Genomic DNA, 22602 nt, shown 5'->3' with positions numbered 1-22602 from the left:
CCTTCAGTACTTCCATCAACGGCTGGGAACCCTCTCACTGTCTTTGACACATAACTGAAGGCCAAGGGAAGAGGTGTTGGGTGAAGGCACTGGCACTTTTCATCATGCCCTGCCCCTATGCTGCCTTCACAGCGGTCCTGGGGTTTAAATTCCACATCCTTGACTTCTCTAATACCAGGTACGAGTAACCCTTGTTTGTCTCGCATTTGTTGCTACTTCTACCTCGAACACTCCCTGACTCCCCTTCTACTCGTCAAATGACTGGTTTCCTTCCATCCTTCAGGCTTCTGTTTGCTGGGCGCCGCCTCAGGAGGCTTTCCCTAAACTGTCTCATCTAAGCAGGGCTCCTGCAGCACGCTCTGTCATTCTCTGTCTTCAGAGTGCTTATCACAACTTATAATGTCATACAGACAGTATCTTTGGAAATTAAAATAAGCAAATGTTCCCCCTGTATTTGTCTCATTCTGTCTCCCCTCATACATGGCAGTCATCTCAGTGAGGATGTGATTGCTACTTCCTGAAGGAAGAAGATAGACATTGAGAAAGTCCACTCCAGGAAGGTGGAAGAAGGGGGAAACCCACCCTCTCCTGCCTTGAAGGGAGGGAGGGAGAGGGAGGGCGAAGGAGGGGTGGGAGGGAGGAAGGATGAGGGGAAGGAAGAAGGATGGAAGGAAGGAAGGCCGGCCAAGAGGTGGATGCCAGGGTCCTTGATACCCCCATGCCAAGGACAGGCTTTGAAGGCATTGTGGGATGCTGTAAATCTGTCAAGGGAAGACCTGGAGGCACTTGAGAGCATTTGAATCAGAGGCCCCTTCCCGGGCATGGCCTTGCACAGGAATGTTAAGTCCAGGCAGCACCTGGTTTGAACTTGGTGAAGGGTAGCAACTCAGTGGCTGCAAGTGCTAATGACCAGAGGTATGACACATGCAGGCCTATGGCAATCGTCCTGCCTCCTCACATCTGACCTATGGTTCACAGAGGATGTGCCCCAGGAGGGGATGGAGAGCTTCTGAGAGGTTCAGAGACTAGCAGAGACCTGGGATCAGGACAAGGAGTGACTTTACAACAAGAGGCAAATAGGTGGCACCATGGGTTTCAGGGGCATATGCTTTCCAATGACCCAAAAGAGCCAGAGGAATCAATTATATTTCCGTGGTCACGAGTTCAGAGGTTGGATTAGTCACTCCACAATGGAAATCAGACAGAACTCAGAGCGCCCATGTGGATCCACGGTTCTCTTCTGTGACCATTAGGTCTCATAAGCCCCCTCCCCATGTGCACAAATACCAACTGCAAGAGGAGCAGGAGGTGGCAAAAAAATTGGAAAGGCTTGATTCTTTGCCCAAAAGAGACAGAGTCATCTCAAAGAAAATATTTAAACCAGAAGAGACTAGAATGCTGTAATTGGCAAGCATAAAATAAATAAGTTTTTTTTTTTTTTTTTAAGGCCAGGAAACAGTCTCCTGGTGCAGAAAATAAGGTGCTTTGGGCAAAGGCACTGTCAGCTTCTCAGAGGTGAATCACAAGAAGACTATGAGGCATGCCCTGGAAGAAACGGGCACACAGTTCCCCATCACAGGGGTTATCTCCTGAAACTGATGCATACATTTTGCATCAAGTATGAGCCATATACTTACTGTTTTTCTCCAAAGAATTGCACGGTATTGAGGAACACGTTGATTATTTTGGTCAGAAAGGGTCACAGACAAGAAGAAAGGGCTCTTCTCTGCATCATTTCCAATGTAGTTCTGATGGACTGGAAAAGAAAGGTTTAGAACAGTGAGAATGCAACTGATCCTGCCAGTCACAGATGGTAGAGGACACTGCAGGTGGTGTCCAGCCCTTCCCACATGCTCAGGGAACAATAATCCCAAAGCCAGCTTGGGATGGACCTGATCTCTCTCGGGGGATCATGCATTCTTCTTCCCCTTGCTTGTGACTGGTTCAGGAATGAACATGTGATCAGATTCTGGCCAATGAGACGGGAGGAGAAATCTGCCAAGGGGCTTTTAGAGAGGCTTCCTCACTTCTAAATACTGCCTTCTTCTTCCTCTGGACTGGTGGAGTCTAGAAGTGATGCCTGGAATTGCTGAAACCATCTTGTGACCCTGAACAGGGCCAGCCCAAGTGCCAAGTTGCCACACTAAGGATGCAGAAAAAGGGAAAAGGCCTGGGTCCTTGACATTACTGGGCCTCTGAATCACCCAACCCCGGGGCTTGCCCTGCCTCTGGGTTTTTTGTTATATCCTTTACTATTTGTGCCAGTTTGAGTCAGGTTTTCTGTTACTGCACCTGAAGGCATCCAAAGTCATGGCACCATTTTTCTCTAAAGTCCTCACTGGTCTGAGCACTACTTGCAAGCATTTGGGAAGATGACGGCTTTCCTGCTGATTTCCTTTTTTAAATAAATGCTTCTATATCCCCCACACACCAATAAATTTTGCCTGGCCAAAAAGAGGAACTTCTTACAATAATACATAGTCAGATTTCTTTAAAGGCATCATTTAGGTCTGCTCACTCTCATTTTGTCGTTCAAGCATCATATCTACAAATGAATACATTAGCCTGAGAAAAAATTTCTCTAACTCACTTTGAATCCCAAAGTAGTGATTATTCTTCCATTCCCCAAATCTTTTGTAATTAGCCACACTCCTGTTTTCCACCTTTCCGTATATTTTCACTTGAGCCCTTCACTTTAAATGTACACAGCTATTAATGACTGAGCTGTTAGTATGTGTCAGGCACTGGGCTAAGTGTTATTCCTGCATATCTCATTGAAACTTCCATTCAAACCTATTAGATATGCACTCGTAATATCTCCACTTTACAGAAAGGAAAACCGAGTCTCAGAGAAATGGAGAGTAGCTAGTGTAAGGTCCTTTGATTAATAACGGCAGGATCAGGATCCAAACCCATATCATGAGTGTCTTTGCCACTGTATCCCCATTGCTCTGCACATTGCCTGGCATGTAGTAGGTGATAAATACTTGTCATGGTTGAATGTATGAATGACGCCAGAGTCTACAGTCTAATGTCTCTCTAGTTCTATACAGGCCCTGGAGCTCAGGGAACCAGTTATCTCCCTAATTGCCTTGAACTAAGTATTTAAAACCCAATATAGACAGGGCAATGGCCTTGTTAAGTCTAAAGTTGTTTTTCCACCCTGGAAAATCCGTCTTATCTCTCAGATCACTTTTTCAGATGATCTCATCTCCTTTAGCTCTCCAGGAATAAAAATGACTGTCCATAAAAAAAGGAAACTATGAGCAAAAACTCTTAGGGCTGAGACTCTGAACAGGGCTGAGACTCTGAATTGGATCCTTTAACCTACAAAGCTTACTACTGGCCTTGAAGTGAAATGCCCTGATGTTAGTGTTTCTAAAATGGCTAGTTTCACTCATATACGATACCAGAAATTATACTAACACTAACTTCCATTTTGAATACCCTTTCTTCCCTACCACCACAATAGCATAATTACCTTGTCCCAAAAAATATTTGAAATACCATCTGGTATGGTATTCCGGGTTCTCTAAGTGCACGTCTGTTCTTCGCCAAGTACCAGGCAGAGCAGTTGCATTCTGTAATAGAACAAAGTTGTGACATTAAGAGGCTTATTCAGAAAGAAAACATGAAGCTGGCAATGAACCAGAGGCCAAAGAACCAGAAAAATCATTGTTAAAAGCATACACCCAAGGGCTGTGGCTGCATGTTCTCATTCGAAAAGACACGCTGTCTAAATTCACATCGTGGAAGCATCCAGGAAGCCTTTGGGGTGTAGGAAAAATAACCAGTGAACCAGTGAGTTCAGCTGTTCCTAAAACGGGTACCAAGTACCTCTCCTTTCTGGGCTGAAACTTCTACAATATTTGGGAGTTGGTGCCCCCTAGAGGAACCCCCTTCTTTTTGTTACTCCTGTAACAGGCACAATTCATCTAGAATCCATCCACGTTTTGGTATTTTTTTTTTTTCCCCATGCATATACATATGTATTTTTCTTAATAAGATGAAATTATATTTGAATACATTGAATATATTTTGTGGCTTGCTTTGACAATAACTTTTTTATATGTCAATAAATATAATCCTATGTTATTGGCTCTATACCCTTTTATTTATATAGACATAACTAATAATACTGGACAATTAGGCTGCTTCCAATTTTTTGTTATTGTAAATAACATTTATCATCTTCTAATTCCACGTTTGCATACTTACTTGTTCAATTATTTCTTTAGGATAATTCTTAGAAGTTAAATTGCTTTGTCAAAGGGTATGTACATTGTCGAGGGTCTGCAACACAATGCCAATCTGACATCTAGAAGGACTGACACAAAATTATAGTTTCACCAGCAATGGCTGAGGGTGCCATCTTCCCTATATTGTCAACATTGCCTCTTTACAATTTAATGGCAAAATGTAATCTCAACGTTGTTTTTTGTGTTTCTTTGTATACTTATTTTTATTTTATTTTTTGAGATGGAGTCTAACTCTGTTGCCTAGGCTGGAGTGCAGTGGTGCCATTTTGGCTCAGTGCAACCTCAGCCTCCTGGGTTCAAGTGATTTGCCTGTCTCAGCCTCCTGAGTAGCCTGGCTAATTTTTGTATTTTTAATAGAGATGGAGTTTCACCATGTTGGCCAGGCTGGTCTCTAACTCCTGGCCTCAAGTGATCCTTGACCTCTGAAAAGTGCTGGGATTACAGGCATGAGCCACCATGCCTGGCCTGTATGCCATTTAGATTGTAGCTTTTCTTCATATTTTTATTGGTCATTTACAATTATTTTGTGGGTTACCTGTTTATGTCCTTGCCAGTTTTCTGATTATTGTATTCTTTTGTGAAATATTTGAAACAGATTGCAAATAATTTCTTCCGATCAAATTTTTGCTTTTAAACTTGTTCTATGCTATTTTTGGCCACATAGATGTTTTAAAATGTTTGCATAAGCAAATTTTTCATTTTTTTCCCTTTATGGCTTTTGCCTAATTAGTATCAAAAAGTCCTCCATCCCAGCATTAATGAAACTGTTTACCTCTATATTCTTTTAGATGTTTCATTTTTATAGTTCATTCCTTATCATTTATTTTGATGTATGCTCTGAGGTAAGGATCAATTTTCCCCAAATCATTTATCAATTAACTCAGTTCGACTTATTGAACACTCTATCATTCTCAATCCTTATAAGGCATTAAATTACTGTTTACAATTAATGTCTGAAGCTTGCATGGTCTTGGCTGAGACTGTGTTAGATGTCAGTTTTCCCGCATGACTGATGTCACTCTATTGCAGCTTTGTTGACATCTCCATTGTGCCACATATGTAAGACAGACTACTGGAACATGCTCTCTGACTTTGACATGCCTCTAGTGATTTACTAGATGTCTGTGGTCAGTTTCTTTATCATGCTGAAGATGTTTCCTTCAATTAGAACTTTACAAAGAGGCTTTTCTCAGGAACGAAAATTAAATTTACCAAAAGCTTTTTTCGGGGGCAACTACTGAGAGAACAGGTTAAATGGGGGGAATCATAGTATATAATGTAATGAATGAATAACAAATATAGTAATAGCTCTTCTGGCATTGAAAAGTTCTTAATTTCTGGAATGCACCCTACTAGGTCATGGTATATTATTCTTTTAATAGACTGTTTGACATTAACAAATGATTTATGTATCATATTTGTTTGTGTGATAGATCTATAGGCTTCCTTTCTATTTGTTTTTCTGTCATGCTTTCAGGGTTACATTACCTTACAAAATGAAATGGGAAGCTTTCTGTCCTTGTCATTGCTCTGGAAATACTGACATGCGTTGAGAGAGTGCTAAATGCCAAGTATTAGGCTAAGTATTTTATATGCATTCTCTCCAGAACCATCCATCAACTTTATGAGATAGATTCTATTTTATCCCCCTACTTTCAGATGAGGAAATTGAGACTGAGAGAGTTTAAACATGTTGCTCAAGGTTACAGAGATAATAAGTAGTGGAGCTGGAACCGAAACCAGTTCCAATTCCAGAGGTTTCTTCTGTTTTCTTTTTTTATCTTAACCATTATGTCTTCTTCTGTGTCCTTTTTTATGTCCTGCCTTTTAAGCCTATTAAGGAGTAAAAACGTAGGTGAAAATTTTAGTATTATTTTGCTTTTATCAGATTTTCTGGAATTTAAAAAAACCAGCTAGTGCTACATACATATACATTTTTATTTGGAAATAATTTTAAATTCATATAAAAGCTGAAAGAATAAGAGCAGTGTAAAAAAGCATGTTTACCTTTTACTTATCATATTTGTCTACAGTTAATGTTTTACCCCACTGGCTCATTTGTTCACACCACCCCCCACATACAAACATACACACATATACAATATTTTTTCTGAACCATTTGTAAAATAATAGCCTTCATCCCTAAATACTTCAGTGTGTATTTCGCAAGAGTAGGGCTATGTTCTTACATAACCACAGTAGAGCTTTATCAACTTTTCTAAGTTTAACATTGATACCATCTGTATTCCAATGTTGTCAATTGAGTCAACAATGTCATTTTAAGCATTTTCTCTCTTCAGTACAGGATCATTTCATTGTGTTTCTTTTTTTTTTTTTTTTTTATACTTTAAGTTCTAGGGTACATGTGCATAACGTTTATATCATGTATAACTCCCCAATGCAATCCCTCCCTCCTCCCCCCTCCCCCTGATAGGCCCCAGTGTGTGATGTTCCCCTTCCCGAGTCCAAGTGATCTCATTGTTCAGTTCCCACCTATGAGTGAGAACATGCGGTGTTTGGTTTTCTCTTCTTGTGATAGTTTGCTAAGAATGATGGTTTCCAGCTGCATCCATGTCCCTACAAAGGACACAAACTCATCCTTTTTGATGGCTGCATAGTATTCCATGGTGTACATGTGCCACATTTTCTTAATCCAGTCTGTCACAGATGGACATTTGGGTTGATTCCAAGTCTTTGCTATTGTGAATAGTGCCGCAATAAACATACGTGTGCATGTGTCTTTGTAGTAGAGTAATTTATAATCCTTTGGGTATATACCCAGTAGTGGGATGGCTGGGTCATATGGTACATCTAGTTCTAGATCCTTGAGGAATCGCCATACTGTTTTCCATAATGGTTGAACTAGTTTACAATCCCACCAACAGTGTAAAAGTGTTCCTATTTCTCCACATCCTCTCCAACATCTATTGTTTCCTGACTTCTTAATGATTGCCATTCTAACTGGTGTGAGATGGTATCTCATTGTGGTTTTGATTTGCATTTCTCTGATGGCGAGTGATGACGAGCATTTTTTCATGTGTCTGTTGGCTGTATGGATGTCTTCTTTTGAGAAATGTCTGTTCATATCCTTTCCCCACTTTTTGATGGGGTTGTTTGTTTTTTTCTTGTATATTTGTTTGAGTTCTTTGTAGATTCTGGATATTAGCCCTTTGTCAGATGAGTAGGTTGCAAAAATTTTCTCCCATTCTGTAGGTTGCCTGTTCACTCTGATGGTAGTTTCTTTTGCTGTGCAAAAGCTCTTTAGTTTAATTAGATCCCATTTGTCAATTTTGGCTTTTGCTGCCGTTGCTTTTGGTGTTTTAGACATGAAGTCCTTGCCCATGCCTATGTCCTGAATGGTACTACCTAGATTTTCTTCTAGGGTTTTTATGGTATTAGGTCTAACATTTAAGTCTCTAATCCATCTTGAATTAATCTTCGTATAAGGGGTAAGGAAAGGATCCAGTTTCAGCTTTCTACTTATGGCTAGCCAATTTTCCCAGCACCATTTATTAAATAGGGAATCCTTTCCCCATTTCTTGTTTCTCTCAGGTTTGTCAAAGATCAGATGGCTGTAGATGTGTGGTATTATTTCTGAGGACTCTGTTCTGTTCCATTGGTCTATATCTCTGTTGTGGTACCAGTACCATGCTGTTTTGGTTACTGTAGCCTTGTAGTATAGTTTGAAGTCAGGTGGCGTGACGCCTCCAGCTTTGTCCTTTTGACCTAGGATTGTTTTGGCAATGCGGGCTCTTTTTTGGTTCCATATGAACTTTAAAGCAGTTTTTTCCAATTCTGTGAAGAAAGTCATTGGTAGCTTGATGGGGATGGCATTGAATCTATAAATCACCTTGGGCAGTATGGCCATTTTCACAATATTGATTCTTCCTATCCATGAGCATGGTATGTTCTTCCATTTGTTTGTGTCCTCTTTGATTTCACTGAGCAGTGGTTTGTAGTTCTCCTTGAAGAGGTCCTTTACATCCCTTGTAAGCTGGATTCCTAGGTATTTTATTCTCTTTGAAGCAATTGTGAATGGAAGTTCATTCCTGATTTGGCTCTCTGCTTGTCTGTTACTGGTGTATAAGAATGCTTGGGATTTTTGCACATTAATTTTGTATCCTGAGACTTTGCTGAAGTTGCTTATCAGCTTAAGGAGATTTTGGGCTGAGACGATGGGGTTTTCTAAATATACAATCATGTCATCTGCAAACAGGGACAATTTGACTTCTTCTTTTCCTAACTGGATACCCTTGATTTCTTTCTCTTGCCTGATTGCCCTAGCCAGAACTTCCAACACTATGTTGAATAGGAGTGGTGAGAGAGGGCATCCCTGTCTTGTGCCAGTTTTCAAAGGGAATTTTTCCAGTTTTTGCCCATTCAGTATGATGTTAGCTGTGGGTTTGTCGTAAATAGCTCTTATTATTTTGAGGTACGTTCCATCAATACCGAATTTATTGAGCGTTTTTAGCATAAAGGGCTGTTGAATTTTGTCAAAAGCCTTTTCTGCATCTATTGAGATAATCATGTGGTTCTTGTCTTTGGTTCTGTTTATATGCTGGATTACGTTTATTGATTTGCGAATGTTGAACCAGCCTTGCATCCCAGGGATGAAGCCCACTTGATCATGGTGGATAAGCCTTTTGATGTGCTGCTGAATCCGGTTTGCCAGTATTTTATTGAGAATTTTTGCATCGATGTTCATCAGGGATATTGGTCTAAAATTCTCTTTTTTGTTGTGTCTCTGCCAGGCTTTGGTATCAGGATGATGTTGGCCTCATAAAATGAGTTAGGGAGGATTCCCTCTTTTTCTATTGATTGGAATAGTTTCAGAAGGAATGGTACCAGCTCCTCCTTGTACCTCTGGTAGAATTCAGCTGTGAATCCATCTGGTCCTGGACTTTTTTTCGTGGGTAGGCTATTAATTGTTGCCTCAATTTCAGAGCCTGTTATTGGTCTATTCAGGGATTCAACTTCTTCCTGGTTCAGTCTTGGGAGAGTGTAAGTGTCCAGGAAATTATCCATTTCTTCTAGATTTTCTAGTTGATTTGCGTAGAGGCATTTATAGTATTCTCTGATGGTTGTTTGTATTTCTGTGGGGTCGGTGGTGATATCCCCTTTATCATTTTTTATTGCGTCTATTTGATTCCTCTCTCTTTTCTTCTTTATTAGTCTTGCTAGCGGTCTGTCAATTTTGTTGATCTTTTCAAAAAACCAACTCCTGGATTCATTGATTTTTTGGAGGGTTTTTTGTGATTCTATCTCCTTCAGTTCTGCTCTGATCTTAGTTATTTCTTGCCTTCTGCTAGCTTTTGAATGTGTTTGCTCTTGCCTCTCTAGTTCTTTTAATTGTGATGTTAAAGTGTCAATTTTAGATCTTTCCTGCTTTCTCTTGTGGGCATTTAGTGCTATAAATTTCCCTCTACACACTGCTTTAAATGTGTCCCAGAGATTCTGGTATGTTGTATCTTTGTTCTCATTGGTTTCAAAGAACATCTTTATTTCTGCTTTCATTTCGTTATGTACCCAGTAGTCATTCAGGAGCAGGTTGTTCAGTTTCCATGTAGTTGAGCGGTTTTGATTGAGTTTCTTAGTCCTGAGTTCTAGTTTGATTGCACTGTGGTCTGAGAGACAGTTTGTTATAATTTCTGTTCTTGTACATTTGCTGAGGAGTGCTTTACTTCCAATTATGTGGTCAATTTTGGAATAAGGGCGATGTGGTGCTGAGAAGAATGTATATTCTGTTGATTTGGGGTGGAGAGTTCTATAGATGTCTATTAGGTCCGCTTGGTGCAGAGATGAGTTCAATTCCTGGATATCCTTGTTAACTTTCTGTCTCGTTGATCTGTCTAATGTTGACAGTGGAGTGTTGAAATCTCCCATTATTATTGTATGGGAGTCTAAGTCTCTTTGTAGGTCTCTAAGGACTTGCTTTATGAATCTGGGTGCTCCTGTATTGGGTGCATATATATTTAGGATAGTTAGCTCTTCCTGTTGAATTGATCCCTTTACCATTATGTAATGGCCTTCTTTGTCTCTTTTGATCTTTGATGGTTTAAAGTCTGTTTTATCAGAGACTAGGATTGCAACCCCTGCTTTTTTTTGTTCTCCATTTGCTTGGTAGATCTTCCTCCATCCCTTTATTTTGAGCCTATGTATGTCTCTGCATGTGAGATGGGTCTCCTGAATACAGCAGACTGATGGGTCTTGACTCTTTATCCAGTTTGCCAGTCTGTGTCTTTTAATTGGAGCATTTAGTCCATTTACATTTAAGGTTAATATTGTTATGTGTGAACTTGATCCTGTCATTATGATATTAACTGGTTATTTTGCTCATTAGTTGATGCAGTTTCTTCCTAGCCTCGATGGTCTTTACATTTTGGCATGTTTTTGCAACGGCTGGTACCGGTTGTTCCTTTCCATGTTTAGGGCTTCCTTCAGGGTCTCTTGTAAGGCAGGCCTGGTGGTGACAAAATCTCTAAGCACTTGCTTATCTGTAAAGGATTTTATTTCTCCTTCACTGATGAAACTTAGTTTGGCTGGATATGAAATTCTGGGTTGAAAATTCTTTTCTTTAAGAACGTTGAATATTGGCCCCCACTCTCTTCTGGCTTGTAGAGTTTCTGCCGAGAGATCTGCTGTTAGTCTGATGGGCTTCCCTTTGTGGGTAACCCGACCTTTCTCTCTGGCTGCCCTTAAGATTTTTTCCTTCATTTCAACTTTGGTGAATCTGGCAATTATGTGTCTTGGAGTTGCTCTTCTCGAGGAGTATCTTTGTGGCGTTCTCTGTATTTCCTGAATTTGAATGTTGGCCTGCCCTACTAGGTTGGGGAAGTTCTCCTGGATGATATCCTGAAGAGTGTTTTCCAACTTGGTTTCCCCCTCACTTTCAGGCACCCCAATCAGACGTAGATTTGGTCTTTTTACATAATCCCATACTTCTTGCAGGCTTTGTTCATTTCTTTTTCTTCTTTTTTCTTTTGGTTTTTCTTCTTGTTTCATTTCATTCATTTGATCCTCAATCGCTGATACTCTTTCTTCCAGTTGATCGAGTCGGTTACTGAAGCTTGTGCATTTGTCACGTATTTCTCGTGTCATGGTTTTCATCTCTGTCATTTCGTTTCTGATCTTCTCTGCATTAATTAGTCTAGCTGTCAATTCTTCCACTCTTTTTTCAAGATTTTTAGTTTCTTTGCGCTGGCTATGTAATTCCTCCTTTAGCTCTGAGAAGTTTGATGGGCTGAAGCCTTCTTCTCTCATCTCGTCAAAGTCATTCTCTGACCAGGTTTGATCCGTTGCTGGCGATGGGCTGCGCTCCTTTGCAGGGGGAGATGCGCTCTTATTTTTTGAATTTCCAGCTTTTCTGCCCTGCTTCTTCCCCATCTTTGTGGTTTTATCTGTCTCTGGTCTTTGATGATGGTGACGTACTGATGGGGTTTTGGTATAGGTGTCCTTCCTGTTTGATAGTTTTCCGTCTGACAGTCAGAAGGACTGTCTGTTGGTCTGTTGGAGATTGCTTGAGGTCCACTCCAGACCCTGTTTGCCTGGGTATCGGCAGCAGAGGTTGCCGAAGATAGAATATTGCTGAACAGCGAGTGTACCTGTCTGATTCTTTCTTTGGAAGTTTCCTCTCAGGGATGACTCCACCCTGTGAGGTGTGGGGTGTCAGACTGCCCCTAGTGGGGGATGTCTCCCAGCTAGGCTACTCAGGGGTCAGGGACCCACCTGAGCAGGCAGTCTGTCCGTTCTCGGATCTCAACCTCCGCGTTGGGAGATCCATGGCTCTCCCCAAAGCTGTCAGACAGAGTTGTTCGCCTCTGCACCGGCCCCCGCTGCTTTCCCTATTGGACCTCAGCTGTGGGCTGTCCCCAGAGGTGAAGTCTACAGAGACAGGCAGGTTTCCTTGAGCTGCTGTGAGCTCCACCCAGTTCGAGCTTCCCAGCGGCTTTGTTTACCTACTTAAGCCTCAGCAATGGCGGGCGCCCCTCCCCCAGCCTCGTTGTTACCTTGCGGATAGATCGCCGCAGACTGCTGTGTTAGCAGTGAGGGAGGCTCCGTGGGCGTGGGACCCTCCCGGCCAGGTGTGGGATATATTCTCCTGGTATGCCTGTTTCCTTAAAGCGCAGTATTGGGGTGGGAGTTACCCGATTTTCCAGGTGTTATGTGTCTCAGTTCCCCAGCTAGGAAAACGGATTTCCTTCCCCCTTGCGCTTCCAGGTGAGGTGATGCCTCGCCCTACTTCAGCTCACGCTGGTCAGGCTGCAGCAGCTGACCAGCACCGATTGTCCGGCACTCCCTAGAGAGATGACCCCGGTACCTCAGTTGAAAATGCAGAAATCACCGGTCTTCTGTGTCACTCGCGCTGGGAGCTGGAGACTGGAGCTGTTCCTATTCGGCCATCTTGCTCCGCCCCTCATTGTGTTTCTTTAGACTCCCTTCATCTGCAACATTTCCACAGACTTTTTGTCTTTATGACATTGACATTTTTTTGGCTGTCTCTAGTTTTTTTTTCTTTCCAATTTGTATTTTAGGTTGGAGGGGGTGCATGTGCAGGCTTGGTACATGGGCAAATTGTGTGTTGCAGTGGTTTGGTCAACAGATAATTTTGTCACCCAGGTAATCAGCATAACACCCAATAGGTAATTTTTCAATCCTTACCTTCCACCCCCGTAGGCCCCAGTGTCTGTAGTTCCCTCCTTTGTGTCTGATATTGACATTTTTGAAGATTGCAGCATCTCCCCTCCTCATTCTGGGTTTGTCTGATGTTTCCCCAGTTAGATTCAGGGTAGGCAGACTTGGCTGGAATACCATGTAAGTGAGGTTTGTCCTCAGCGTATGATATTTCAAAATACCCATCTGTTCCTCAGTGGTGATGTTAATTTTGATCACGTATTCAAGACATCACCTCTTCGTTTTGACCTTTTGGTGAAAGCATATCATTGGACTTTGTTCCTTGTAGGATTTTTGCATGATTCAGTATCAACAGTTATTTACTTTATAACCATGAACTACTGGCAGTCTTCAGGTCTTTCCACTATGCCACTGCAGGGCATGCAGCGATGGCATGACCCACCAGCCAGCCTCAGGCATCAGCTGACCAGACACGGGGGAGTCCAGCCAAGGAAGCTAGCCTCAGCCAGACTCCACAGTGGTTGGTATCATGGTCCCACGGCCTTGGATCCTAGAAAGCTAGAGCAGAGCCTAGGGAGTAAACTCCTTTTTTTAAAATTTTTTTTATTTTTTGGATTTTTAAAAAACTTTTATTTCCTTGATACACTAAAAAAAAAACTTGTTAGCCTTATTAGAAAGCAAAGATGCAAAGATTAAACAAAAATCACCTGTATTTTCAAATTAACATTTTTGTGTATTGTTTCACAATTTTCATTTGCATATATAAAGATCATACTATGCATCGTATTTGGTATCACATTTTCCCACTATGATTATTAATAAATATGTATTTATATCATAACAATTCCATGCATTTACCACATAATTGCACATTATTGTGCTTGATCAGTTGCCTATCAGTTATTTTTCTTTGTTCTACTAAAAGCAACACTGTCATGAACGTCTTTCTCTCTTGCCTAGAGAGTAAACTCTTAAGCTGTCATCAGGACATTTAAACCTCTGGGGCCTCCAAGAGATGCGTGGATGGCACAGAGAAGTTTCTTTTAGGTAGCAGCAACAGATCTTAGTTCTGTGCTTCTCAAATTTGTTAAAATGTGCACTCTTGGGCCCACTGTAAACTTCTTCCTTAAGATCTCTATGAATGGGGCACCAGTGTCTGTTGTACAAGTGGTTCTGATGAAAACTGAACTTTGAGAAACAATGCTCTATGCCAGTTCTAAAAGAATCCAGCACAGAAAGGGGGGTATAAACTTGGATGAGGCAAAACAAATATAACTTTATTTTCCCTAACTTCTGACTAAAATGTAATGTTTCATTCACTTATGAATACATGCAAAAAAACTATAGAATGGACAGTCCTGGTAACCATGCTGACAAAAAAAAAAAATCAAAGATATTTTCAAAATTCATTATAGTGATTGCAGATTATCTCAAAATACTGTTTACACTCTTCACTCTTCAAAATTACAGTATTTATGAGGCCTGCTGCTAGATTTATTATTTAATGTATTTTAATTAATTAAGGTATTTATTTTTTACTGAGACGGAGTCTTGCTTTGTTGCCTAGGCTGGAGTGCAGTGGTGTGATCTCGGCTCACTGAAACCTCTGCTTCCGAGGTTCAAGCAATTCTACTACCTCAGCCTCCTAAGTAGACAGGATTACAGATGTGTGTCACCACACCAGCTAATTTTTTTTTTTTTTTTTTTGAGACAGAGTCTTGCTCTGTGATCCAGGCTGATCTCGGCTCACTGCAAGCTCTGCCTCCTGGGTTCACGTCATTCTCCTGCCTCAGCCTCCCAAGTAGCTGGGACTACAGGTGTCCACCACCACGCCCGGCTAATTTTTTGTATTTTTAGTAGAGACGGGGTTTCACCGTATTAGCCAGGATGATCTCAATCTCCTGACCCCGTGATCCGCCCGCCTTGGCCTCCCAAAGTGCTGGGATTACAGGCGTGAGTCCCTGCGCCCGGCCACACCTGACTAATTTTTGTATTTTTAGTAGAGACGGGGTTTCATCATGTTGGCCAGGCTGGTCTCGAATTTCTGACCTCAAGTCATCCGTACACCTCAGCCTCCCAAAGTGCTGAGATTACAGGCATAAGCCACCACATCCAGCCTACTTAATGTATTTTAAAATCATATATATTACTGTATCATAAATTAGGTTTCAAAAATCCTGTTGATAATTATTCCAATACAACTGTTTTCCTTTGTAATTCTATGTATTTAATTTCATGTTTTCTGAAAAGGGGTCTATGGGTTTTACCAGATTTCCAAAGGGATTCAACGGCATGGAAAATGACCTACAAACTCTAGGCTTCCAAAGCACTTGCCTCCCAGAGATCAGAACACTGCCAAGTGCAGAATGGAACACCACAGGGAGGCGCAAGGCGCCGCTCAGCATCTCAGAGGGAGAGGTGGGACTCCAGAGGGAGTGGCATGCTGAGTACCAACTGTCAATGTGAGGAGTTTTCTTTAATGACGAAAATTCACTGGGCTGGGCATAGTAGCTCATGCCTATAATCCCAGCATTTTGAGAGGCCGAGTTCGGAGGATCACTTGAGGCCAGGAGCTCAATACTAGCCTGGGTAACACAGTTAGATCCTGTCTTTACAAAAAAATAAAAAGTAGCCAGGTATGGTGGTGTGCGCCTGTAGTCCCAGCTACTTGGAAGGCTGAGGTGGGAGGATCACTTGAACCCAGAAGGCTGAGGCTGCAGTGAGCTATGATAGTGATACTGCACTCCAGCCTGGGCAACAGAACAAGATCCTGTTTCTAAAAAAAAAAAAAAAATAAATTAAAAATTAAAATACATTAAAATAAAAGTTACCTATTTCACTTTCCTCTTCACTGAATACTTAATCAAAACACAGGGGAAATAACCCAACTCCCAAAATGTTGTGAGTCTCACAGAGCAAGACACTTCCCGTCCCTTGCTAAAACCACATATGATGTGGTGTAAAGACAAAAATACATGCAGGAACTGACAAAAGCAATGGCGACTAGGCAACAAAAAAACAACAAAAAAATCCTGCTTTTCCCAGGACCCTGAAGAAGAAGTCTGAACACAACCTCGAGGTTCTGATGATGTGTAGAACTAGTGGACAGTAAAGTGCACAAAGAAGTGTACAGCCGAATATTTTTTTTTTACATTTATACACCCTCATAACCATTACCTAGATCAATACAGAAAATATTTTCAGTATTCCAGAAGGCTTCCTTGTTCATTTCCCCAGTCATTACTCAAGCACATGTCAAAAGAGAACCACTGTCCTAACTTCCATCATGGTGGATTACCTGCTCTTCAGCGTTATGGAAATGAAATCATACGATGTGTATTCGAGTCAGGCTTTTCATCCTTTGTCATTTGGTCTGCGACATTCGCCCGTGTCACTGGTGTGGCAGTGGTTCGCTCTTTCTCACGGCCATGTAGTAGTCCACCGGATGAATACCACAATTTATGCATTAATTCTTCTACTGATGGACATTTGAATTGTTTCTGGTTTTTGGCTATTAATAATAAAGCCACTGGCCGGGCTCAGTGGCTCACGCCTGTAGTCCCAGCACTTTGGGAGGCCGAGGTGGGTGGATCATCTGAGGTCAGGAGTTTGAGACCAGTCTGGCCAACAGAGCTAAACCCTGTCTATACAAAAAATACAAAAAATTAGCCAGGTATGGTGGCGCATGCCTGTAGTTCCAGCTACTTGGGAGGCTGAGGCACGAGAATCACTGGAACCCGGGAGACAGAGGTTGCAGTGAGCCAAGATCACACCACCGCACTCCAGCCTGGGTGACACAGCAACACTCTGTCTCAAAAAAAAAAAAAAAAAAGAATAAAGCCACTATGACCATTACTGTGTCTGTCTTTTGGTGGATACAAGCACTCATTTCTGTTGGGTATACATCCAGGGACACAGACGATGCGTGTGTTTAGTTTCAGTAGATACTGCCAAAAAATTTTCCAAAGAGGATATACACACGCTAATTGAAACTCCCATTAGCAAGATATAGGAGAGCTCTAGTTGTTCCACATTCTCTGACCAAACTTTTAGCTTTTTAGTCCTTGCATTTCTGGAGTGGGTGAAGTAGTACCTAATTGTGGTTTTAACCTACAATAAATCCTAACTAATTTAAGTGTCACCTATTTTACAAAAGATCTTGGAGATACAGAAGCTCTGTCTATAGCAGTTTAAGTTGACAATGAAACAGGAACACATTATTTATTTGACATCAACTAGAAAGTTAGGAGAAAATAAGCTGATGAGTACATTTTCCAGACAACTGAAGTTTAACACTGCAAACGCTCATGCTTCTTTTATGACCTTTAGGTAAACATTTGTGAAAGGCTACAGTGGAGGGAAATGAACTCCAGTTGCTCCATGCTGAATTCATGCCTGTACATGCCCACAGAGACCCAAAAGTCCTGAATAATTTCTGCAAATCAGATCCAAAGCCCACCAAAGCTTCTCATTGCCTTCATTATCTTCCCCTACCTCCTGCTTATACTTGTGGGATGTGATGGAGGAAGACTGAATCTGGCCAGGATATTTTGAGGAGAATGTAATCAAAATCCATATATGACACCCTGATTTTATTTGAATGTTCTCAAATACTTGACTTTAAGCAGGGAATCCACAAAACACAGACATTCAGAATACGAACGGTATCCACAGTTTTGAAATAATTCCTTTGATTTTTCATAGAATCTATTCCAGAGTGAGTTCAATACATGAATGAAAGAAGTTACACTGATTTTACTTCAGTTCCTAGGTTAAACTGCTGAGATAACATAGCAGTAGGGAAGATGGATTCTTTTAAAAAACAAACTAAAACTTTTAAAAAAATTACAAATGTAAGCATGAATATAAGCTGATTATAAAAACGTGAAACCACACAAAACTTAAAATCTTTTTCTTTCCCCCATCCTCCATGACCCAGCCTACTTCTTTTCCCTCTAACAACCGTGCTACCAGATTGGTCTGAATAATCCCAGATCTTTTTATGCATTTACAAAGATGTGTTTACTTTATACATACATACACACATATCACACATTCACACACATATATACATACAAAAATATGTACACATACATAAGCCTATATACACATATGCATAATTTGTTTTCATAAATGGGACAGTAGTATAGACACTACACTGAAAAATTTTTCTCCGCTAAAGAAAATATCTTCAGAATATTTCTGTGTCAGTACATATAGATCTATTTTGTTCTTTTTAACAACTACATAGATTCTTCTTTTAAAAAATTCAACACTTCAGTTGAATGAATATAGACTTGTAAAATATGTAAACAGTATATGAGGGCATCGAGTGGAAAGTTAAGGTCCTCCAGTTTCCACCCCGAGCTCCCATTTCCATTCTCCAGAAACGATTACTATTATATTCTTATGTGTCTTTTTAGAAATTTTCTCGCGTCTTGACAAGCCTATTTACCATTTTTTGTTTTTAAGAAAAATGACATGATATTAAAAAAGTCATTCTGGAACTTGCCTTTATGTCTAACACTGTATCTTAAACACTTTTTTTTTGCAGTAGTACCTATGTGTCTACTTTATTCTAATAGCTACTAACCATTTCATTGTGTAAATGGACCATAGTTTACATAATAATTCCTCTACTGAAAGAAACTGATGTTGTTTCCCGTTTTTTTCCTATTTTAAATAATGCTACAATATACAACCTAGCAATAGAAGGTCTTCCCAAGTGGTATACACATTTTTAATTATTGCTAATTGCCTTCCCAAAAGATTATACTAATTTACATATCCTCCAACAGTGTATAAGAGAGTCCTCCCCATGCTAAGGAAGATAGATTTGTAAAAAGCTGAAAGATTGTCCCCTCTGCTGCACCATCTACTAATTGATACACACAAGTGAGCTGTAAGGGAGGTCCCCAGTGATCACCCAGGGGTCACACTCATTTTAATTAATAATCTGAATAAGCACACAGATGGCAAGACAAGCACATCTGAAGGTAAAATGAAGCTGCTCAGTGGGTTAGCTAACAGGACAGGTAACAGAATCAAGATGTTACCAAAAAATCTTGACAATTAGGAATTATGAGACACACTAATGAGATTAAATTCAATTAATTAAATGCAAGATCCTACACTTAGATACAAAATACAAGTTACTCAAGGACAAGGTCAGGTGGTATAAGGAAGGATTCCCCTCCCTTTTTACCCATTAGGAAATTGAGGCACAGAGACACTGAATTGTAAACTAGAGAGTGGTAGAGCTGAGGTCTGAACCCAGGTTTGTTTGACTCCAAAATAGTCTTCATTATATCATAGTGCTGCTCCACAGCTAAACACCAGCACATGTGAAAAAGATGGGGGGTGGGCTAAGTAGCATATTGTAGATTCATGAGTCATCAGGGTCCATAAAAAGAGGTAGAGTGTCTACAGCAAGGAAGGTGATGAGCCTGCTCTACTCTGTCACTGTGTGGAGCATGCCCAGAACCCTGTGTTCAGTTCTGAGCACTTCAGTCCAAAATGTTCATTAACAACCTCACATGTGTCCAAAGAACAGCAATAAGGATGACAATGATGGAAGTGATCCTGTGTCTTAGGAGGAAAACAACAGATGTCACATTGAAGAGGGCTCAGACTTCCACTCTGGGGCTATGGAGAACATAAATAGAAACTCTGAGTGAAAAATACAGACGATAGTTCCATGTGTTGCTTCAACTGGCAATAGCAGAGGGAACCACCTGGGTCTGTGAAATGGCTGCAGACATTTCTGAATCCCATGGGGTCAAGTGCAGAGAGACCTAAGGAACAGTGCCAAGTTAAGGCTGATTACCCACTGTGAGTCCTTTATTGTGGAGTCTGTTCATTACCAATAGGCCACTGTAAGTATATGCCTAATGTTGCTAAATGTAGACAATGGTTAGAGAAGAATTTTCCAAATGAATTTGCAAAACTTACTGTAGAAAATTCACCCAAACAGGGCCGGGCGTGATGGCTCCCGCCTCTAATCCCAGCACTTTGGGAGGCCGAGACGGACAGATCACTTGAGATCAGGAGTTCAAGACCAGCCTGGTCAATATGGTGAAACCCCGTCTCTACTAATGATACAAAAATTAGCCAACCATGGTGGCGCATGCCTGTAGACCCAGCTACTCAGGAGGCCGAGGCAGGAGAATTACTTGAACCTGGGAGGTGGAGGTTGCACTGAGCCGAGACCCCACCACTGCGCTCCAGTCTGGGCAAGAGTGAGACTATGTCTCAAAAAACAAAACAAAAAAGAAAATGCACCCAAACAAGAAGCTGGAATGAATGAGGGTCAAGGAACAGCAGGGGCAGAAGAGGAGAAGAAAATACAAGAGAGATGAAAAGGGTCAAATAAAACAAAGAAAAGAAAGCCATACCAGAAGAGGTTACACAGCCAAAATTCCCAAAGCAGAGAAGAAACATGTAACATGAATGTGTGGCCTCTAACTTTTGAAATTGATCTTAAAAAAGCACAAAGATTTTTTGCTCAAAAATTCTGCGGTGCCTCAGTAACAGAAAAGGAAGAAATTATCATTCAGGGAGACTTTACAGATGATGTAATTGATGCTATTCAGGAAAACTGGCCAGAGGTAGATGATGACAGCATCAAAGATACTGCAGAAGTAAATAAATGGTTTCGAAAATTTGTCTGTTTTTAATGACCTGAGCTTAATTTTGATACGGCCAAAGGAGACAGGCCTTTAAAAACATGTATATATGGCCAGGCATGATGGCTCATGCCTGTAATCCCAGAACTTTGGGAAGCCGAGGCGGGTGGATCACCTGAGGTCAGGTGTTCAATACCAGCCCAGCCAATATGGTGAAACCCCATCTCTACCACAAATACAAAAAAAATTGGCAGAGCGTGGTGGCTCACCCCTATAATCCCAGCACTTTGGGAGGTCAAGGCGGGCAGATCACAAGGTCAGGAGATCGAGATCATCCTGGCTACAGTGAAAACCAGTCTCTACTAAAAATACAAAAAAATAGCCAGGTGTGGTGGCTGGTGCCTGTAGTCTCAGTTACTTGGGAGGCTGAGGCAGGAGAATGGCGTGAACCCGGGAGGCAGAGCTTGCAGTGAGCAGAGATTGTGCCACTGCACTCCAGCCTGGGGGACACAGCGAGACTCCATTTTAAAAAAAACAAAAACAAAAACAAAAAAATTAGCCGGGTGTGGTAGTTGGCACCTGTAATCCCAGCTACTCAGGAGGCTGAGGCAGGAGAATCGCTTGAACCTGGGAGGAGGAGGTTGCAGTGAGCCGAGATTGCACCATTGCACTCCATCCTGGGTGACAAAAGTGAAACTCTGTCTCAAAAAAAAAAAAAAAAAAAGATACATGTTCTACAGTAAAACTGTAGACTACCCTCGTCCTTGGCATTTTCACTGTTCTGTACAAGGCTGCTTGTTTTTTTATTGCCAAAGTCAGATAAACATGGGACACTGTCACACTTATGCATGGAATAGAATTTAGTCAAATAAAAAATTTTGGTCATTTGGGACTGACTTTTCTTTCTTTTTTTTTTCTTTTATTTTTTGAGAAGGAGTCTCGCACTGTCATCCAGGCTGGAGGGCAGTGGCGCAATCTCGGCTCACTGCAAACTCTGCCTCCTGGGTTCACGCCATTCTCCTGCATCAGTCTCCCAAGTAGCTGGGACTACAGACGCCCGCCACCATGCCCAGCTAACTTTTTTGCATTCTTAGTAGAGACAGGGTTTCATCATATTAGCCAGGATGGTCTCAATCTCTTGACCCTGTGATCTGCCCGCCTCGGCCTCCCAAAGTGCTAGGATTACAGGCCTGGCCTGACTTTTCTCCTTCTCTCTTTTTACCTTTATTTTTGGAAAAGCCTTGTAGACTTTTTGTGGGAAGCATTTCTGTTGACTATTTTACAGATATAAAGTTGAGTGATTCTTTTTTTTTTTTTTTTTTGAGGCGGAGTCTCGCTCTGTCGCCCGGACTGGAGTGCAGTGGCCGGATCTCAGCTCACTGCAAGCTCCGCCTCCCGGGTTTACGCCATTCTCCTGCCTCAGCCTCCCGAGTAGCTGGGACTACAGGCGCCCGCCACCTCGCCCGGCTAGTTTTTGTATTTTTAGTAGAGACGGGGTTTCACTGTGTTAGCCAGGGTGGTCTCGATCTCCTGACCTCGTGATCCGCCCATCTCGGCCTCCCAAAGTGCTGGGATTACAGGCTTGAGCCACCGCGCCCGGCCTGAGTGATTCTTTTTTTAAAGAATTTGAATTTGGCTTCCTCACCAGTAATATATCTTCTTGCTTCTTTGATGTGATAGTCTTGAGATGGGTGAGACTCTAATACATTTGTGGCTGAATGTGCTTCATTGTTAGCAAGCTGACTCTGTGGGCACAATAACATACTGTCGGTAGGACTTTTTTGAGCTACTCTGGAGATTCTTTGGTAAATTATATTAAAAGCCTCAAAACCAAATGTACTGTGTGAACCAGTAAGCCACTTCTTTGATATTATTCTAAAGAAATAACCTGTCTCGCATAAAACTTATGGATGAAGGTGTTCGTTACAATATTATTTATAGTATAAAAAATTACAAGTACAAAATGATAGAAATGAACAACTGGGAAATAAAGAAGTGATGGTGCATCATGTGGTAGAGTATCATGTGTATAGTTAAAAACCATATTTTCTAAGAAAACTTGGAAGCAGGCTGGGCATGGTGGCTCA

General features: G+C 41.3%; 1 protein-coding gene and 1 pseudogene across 4 annotated transcripts in view; one reads left to right on the top strand and one right to left on the bottom strand.

Annotated features, from left to right (window-relative positions):
- GARNL3 (GTPase activating Rap/RanGAP domain like 3) overlaps nt 1-22602 on the bottom strand; it is a 183574-nt gene that overhangs the window by 84129 nt on the left and 76843 nt on the right. For all 4 annotated transcript variants that reach the window (XM_033191556.1, XM_033191547.1, XM_033191565.1 and 1 more), the window contains 2 exons: nt 3482-3581; nt 1638-1756 (listed from right to left, as the gene is read on the bottom strand). In XM_033191556.1, the coding sequence (XP_033047447.1) occupies nt 1638-1756; nt 3482-3581 (219 nt within the window). The remainder of the gene's footprint in view (nt 1-1637; nt 1757-3481; nt 3582-22602) is intronic.
- Nucleotides 19492-20566, top strand: LOC117070605 (annotated as a pseudogene).

Source organism: Trachypithecus francoisi, unplaced genomic scaffold (assembly GCF_009764315.1).
Source record: "Trachypithecus francoisi isolate TF-2019V2 unplaced genomic scaffold, Tfra_2.0 Contig01585, whole genome shotgun sequence".
NCBI classification, from domain to species: domain Eukaryota; kingdom Metazoa; phylum Chordata; class Mammalia; order Primates; family Cercopithecidae; genus Trachypithecus; species Trachypithecus francoisi.
This window is presented reverse-complemented; position numbering and strand designations above follow the sequence as displayed.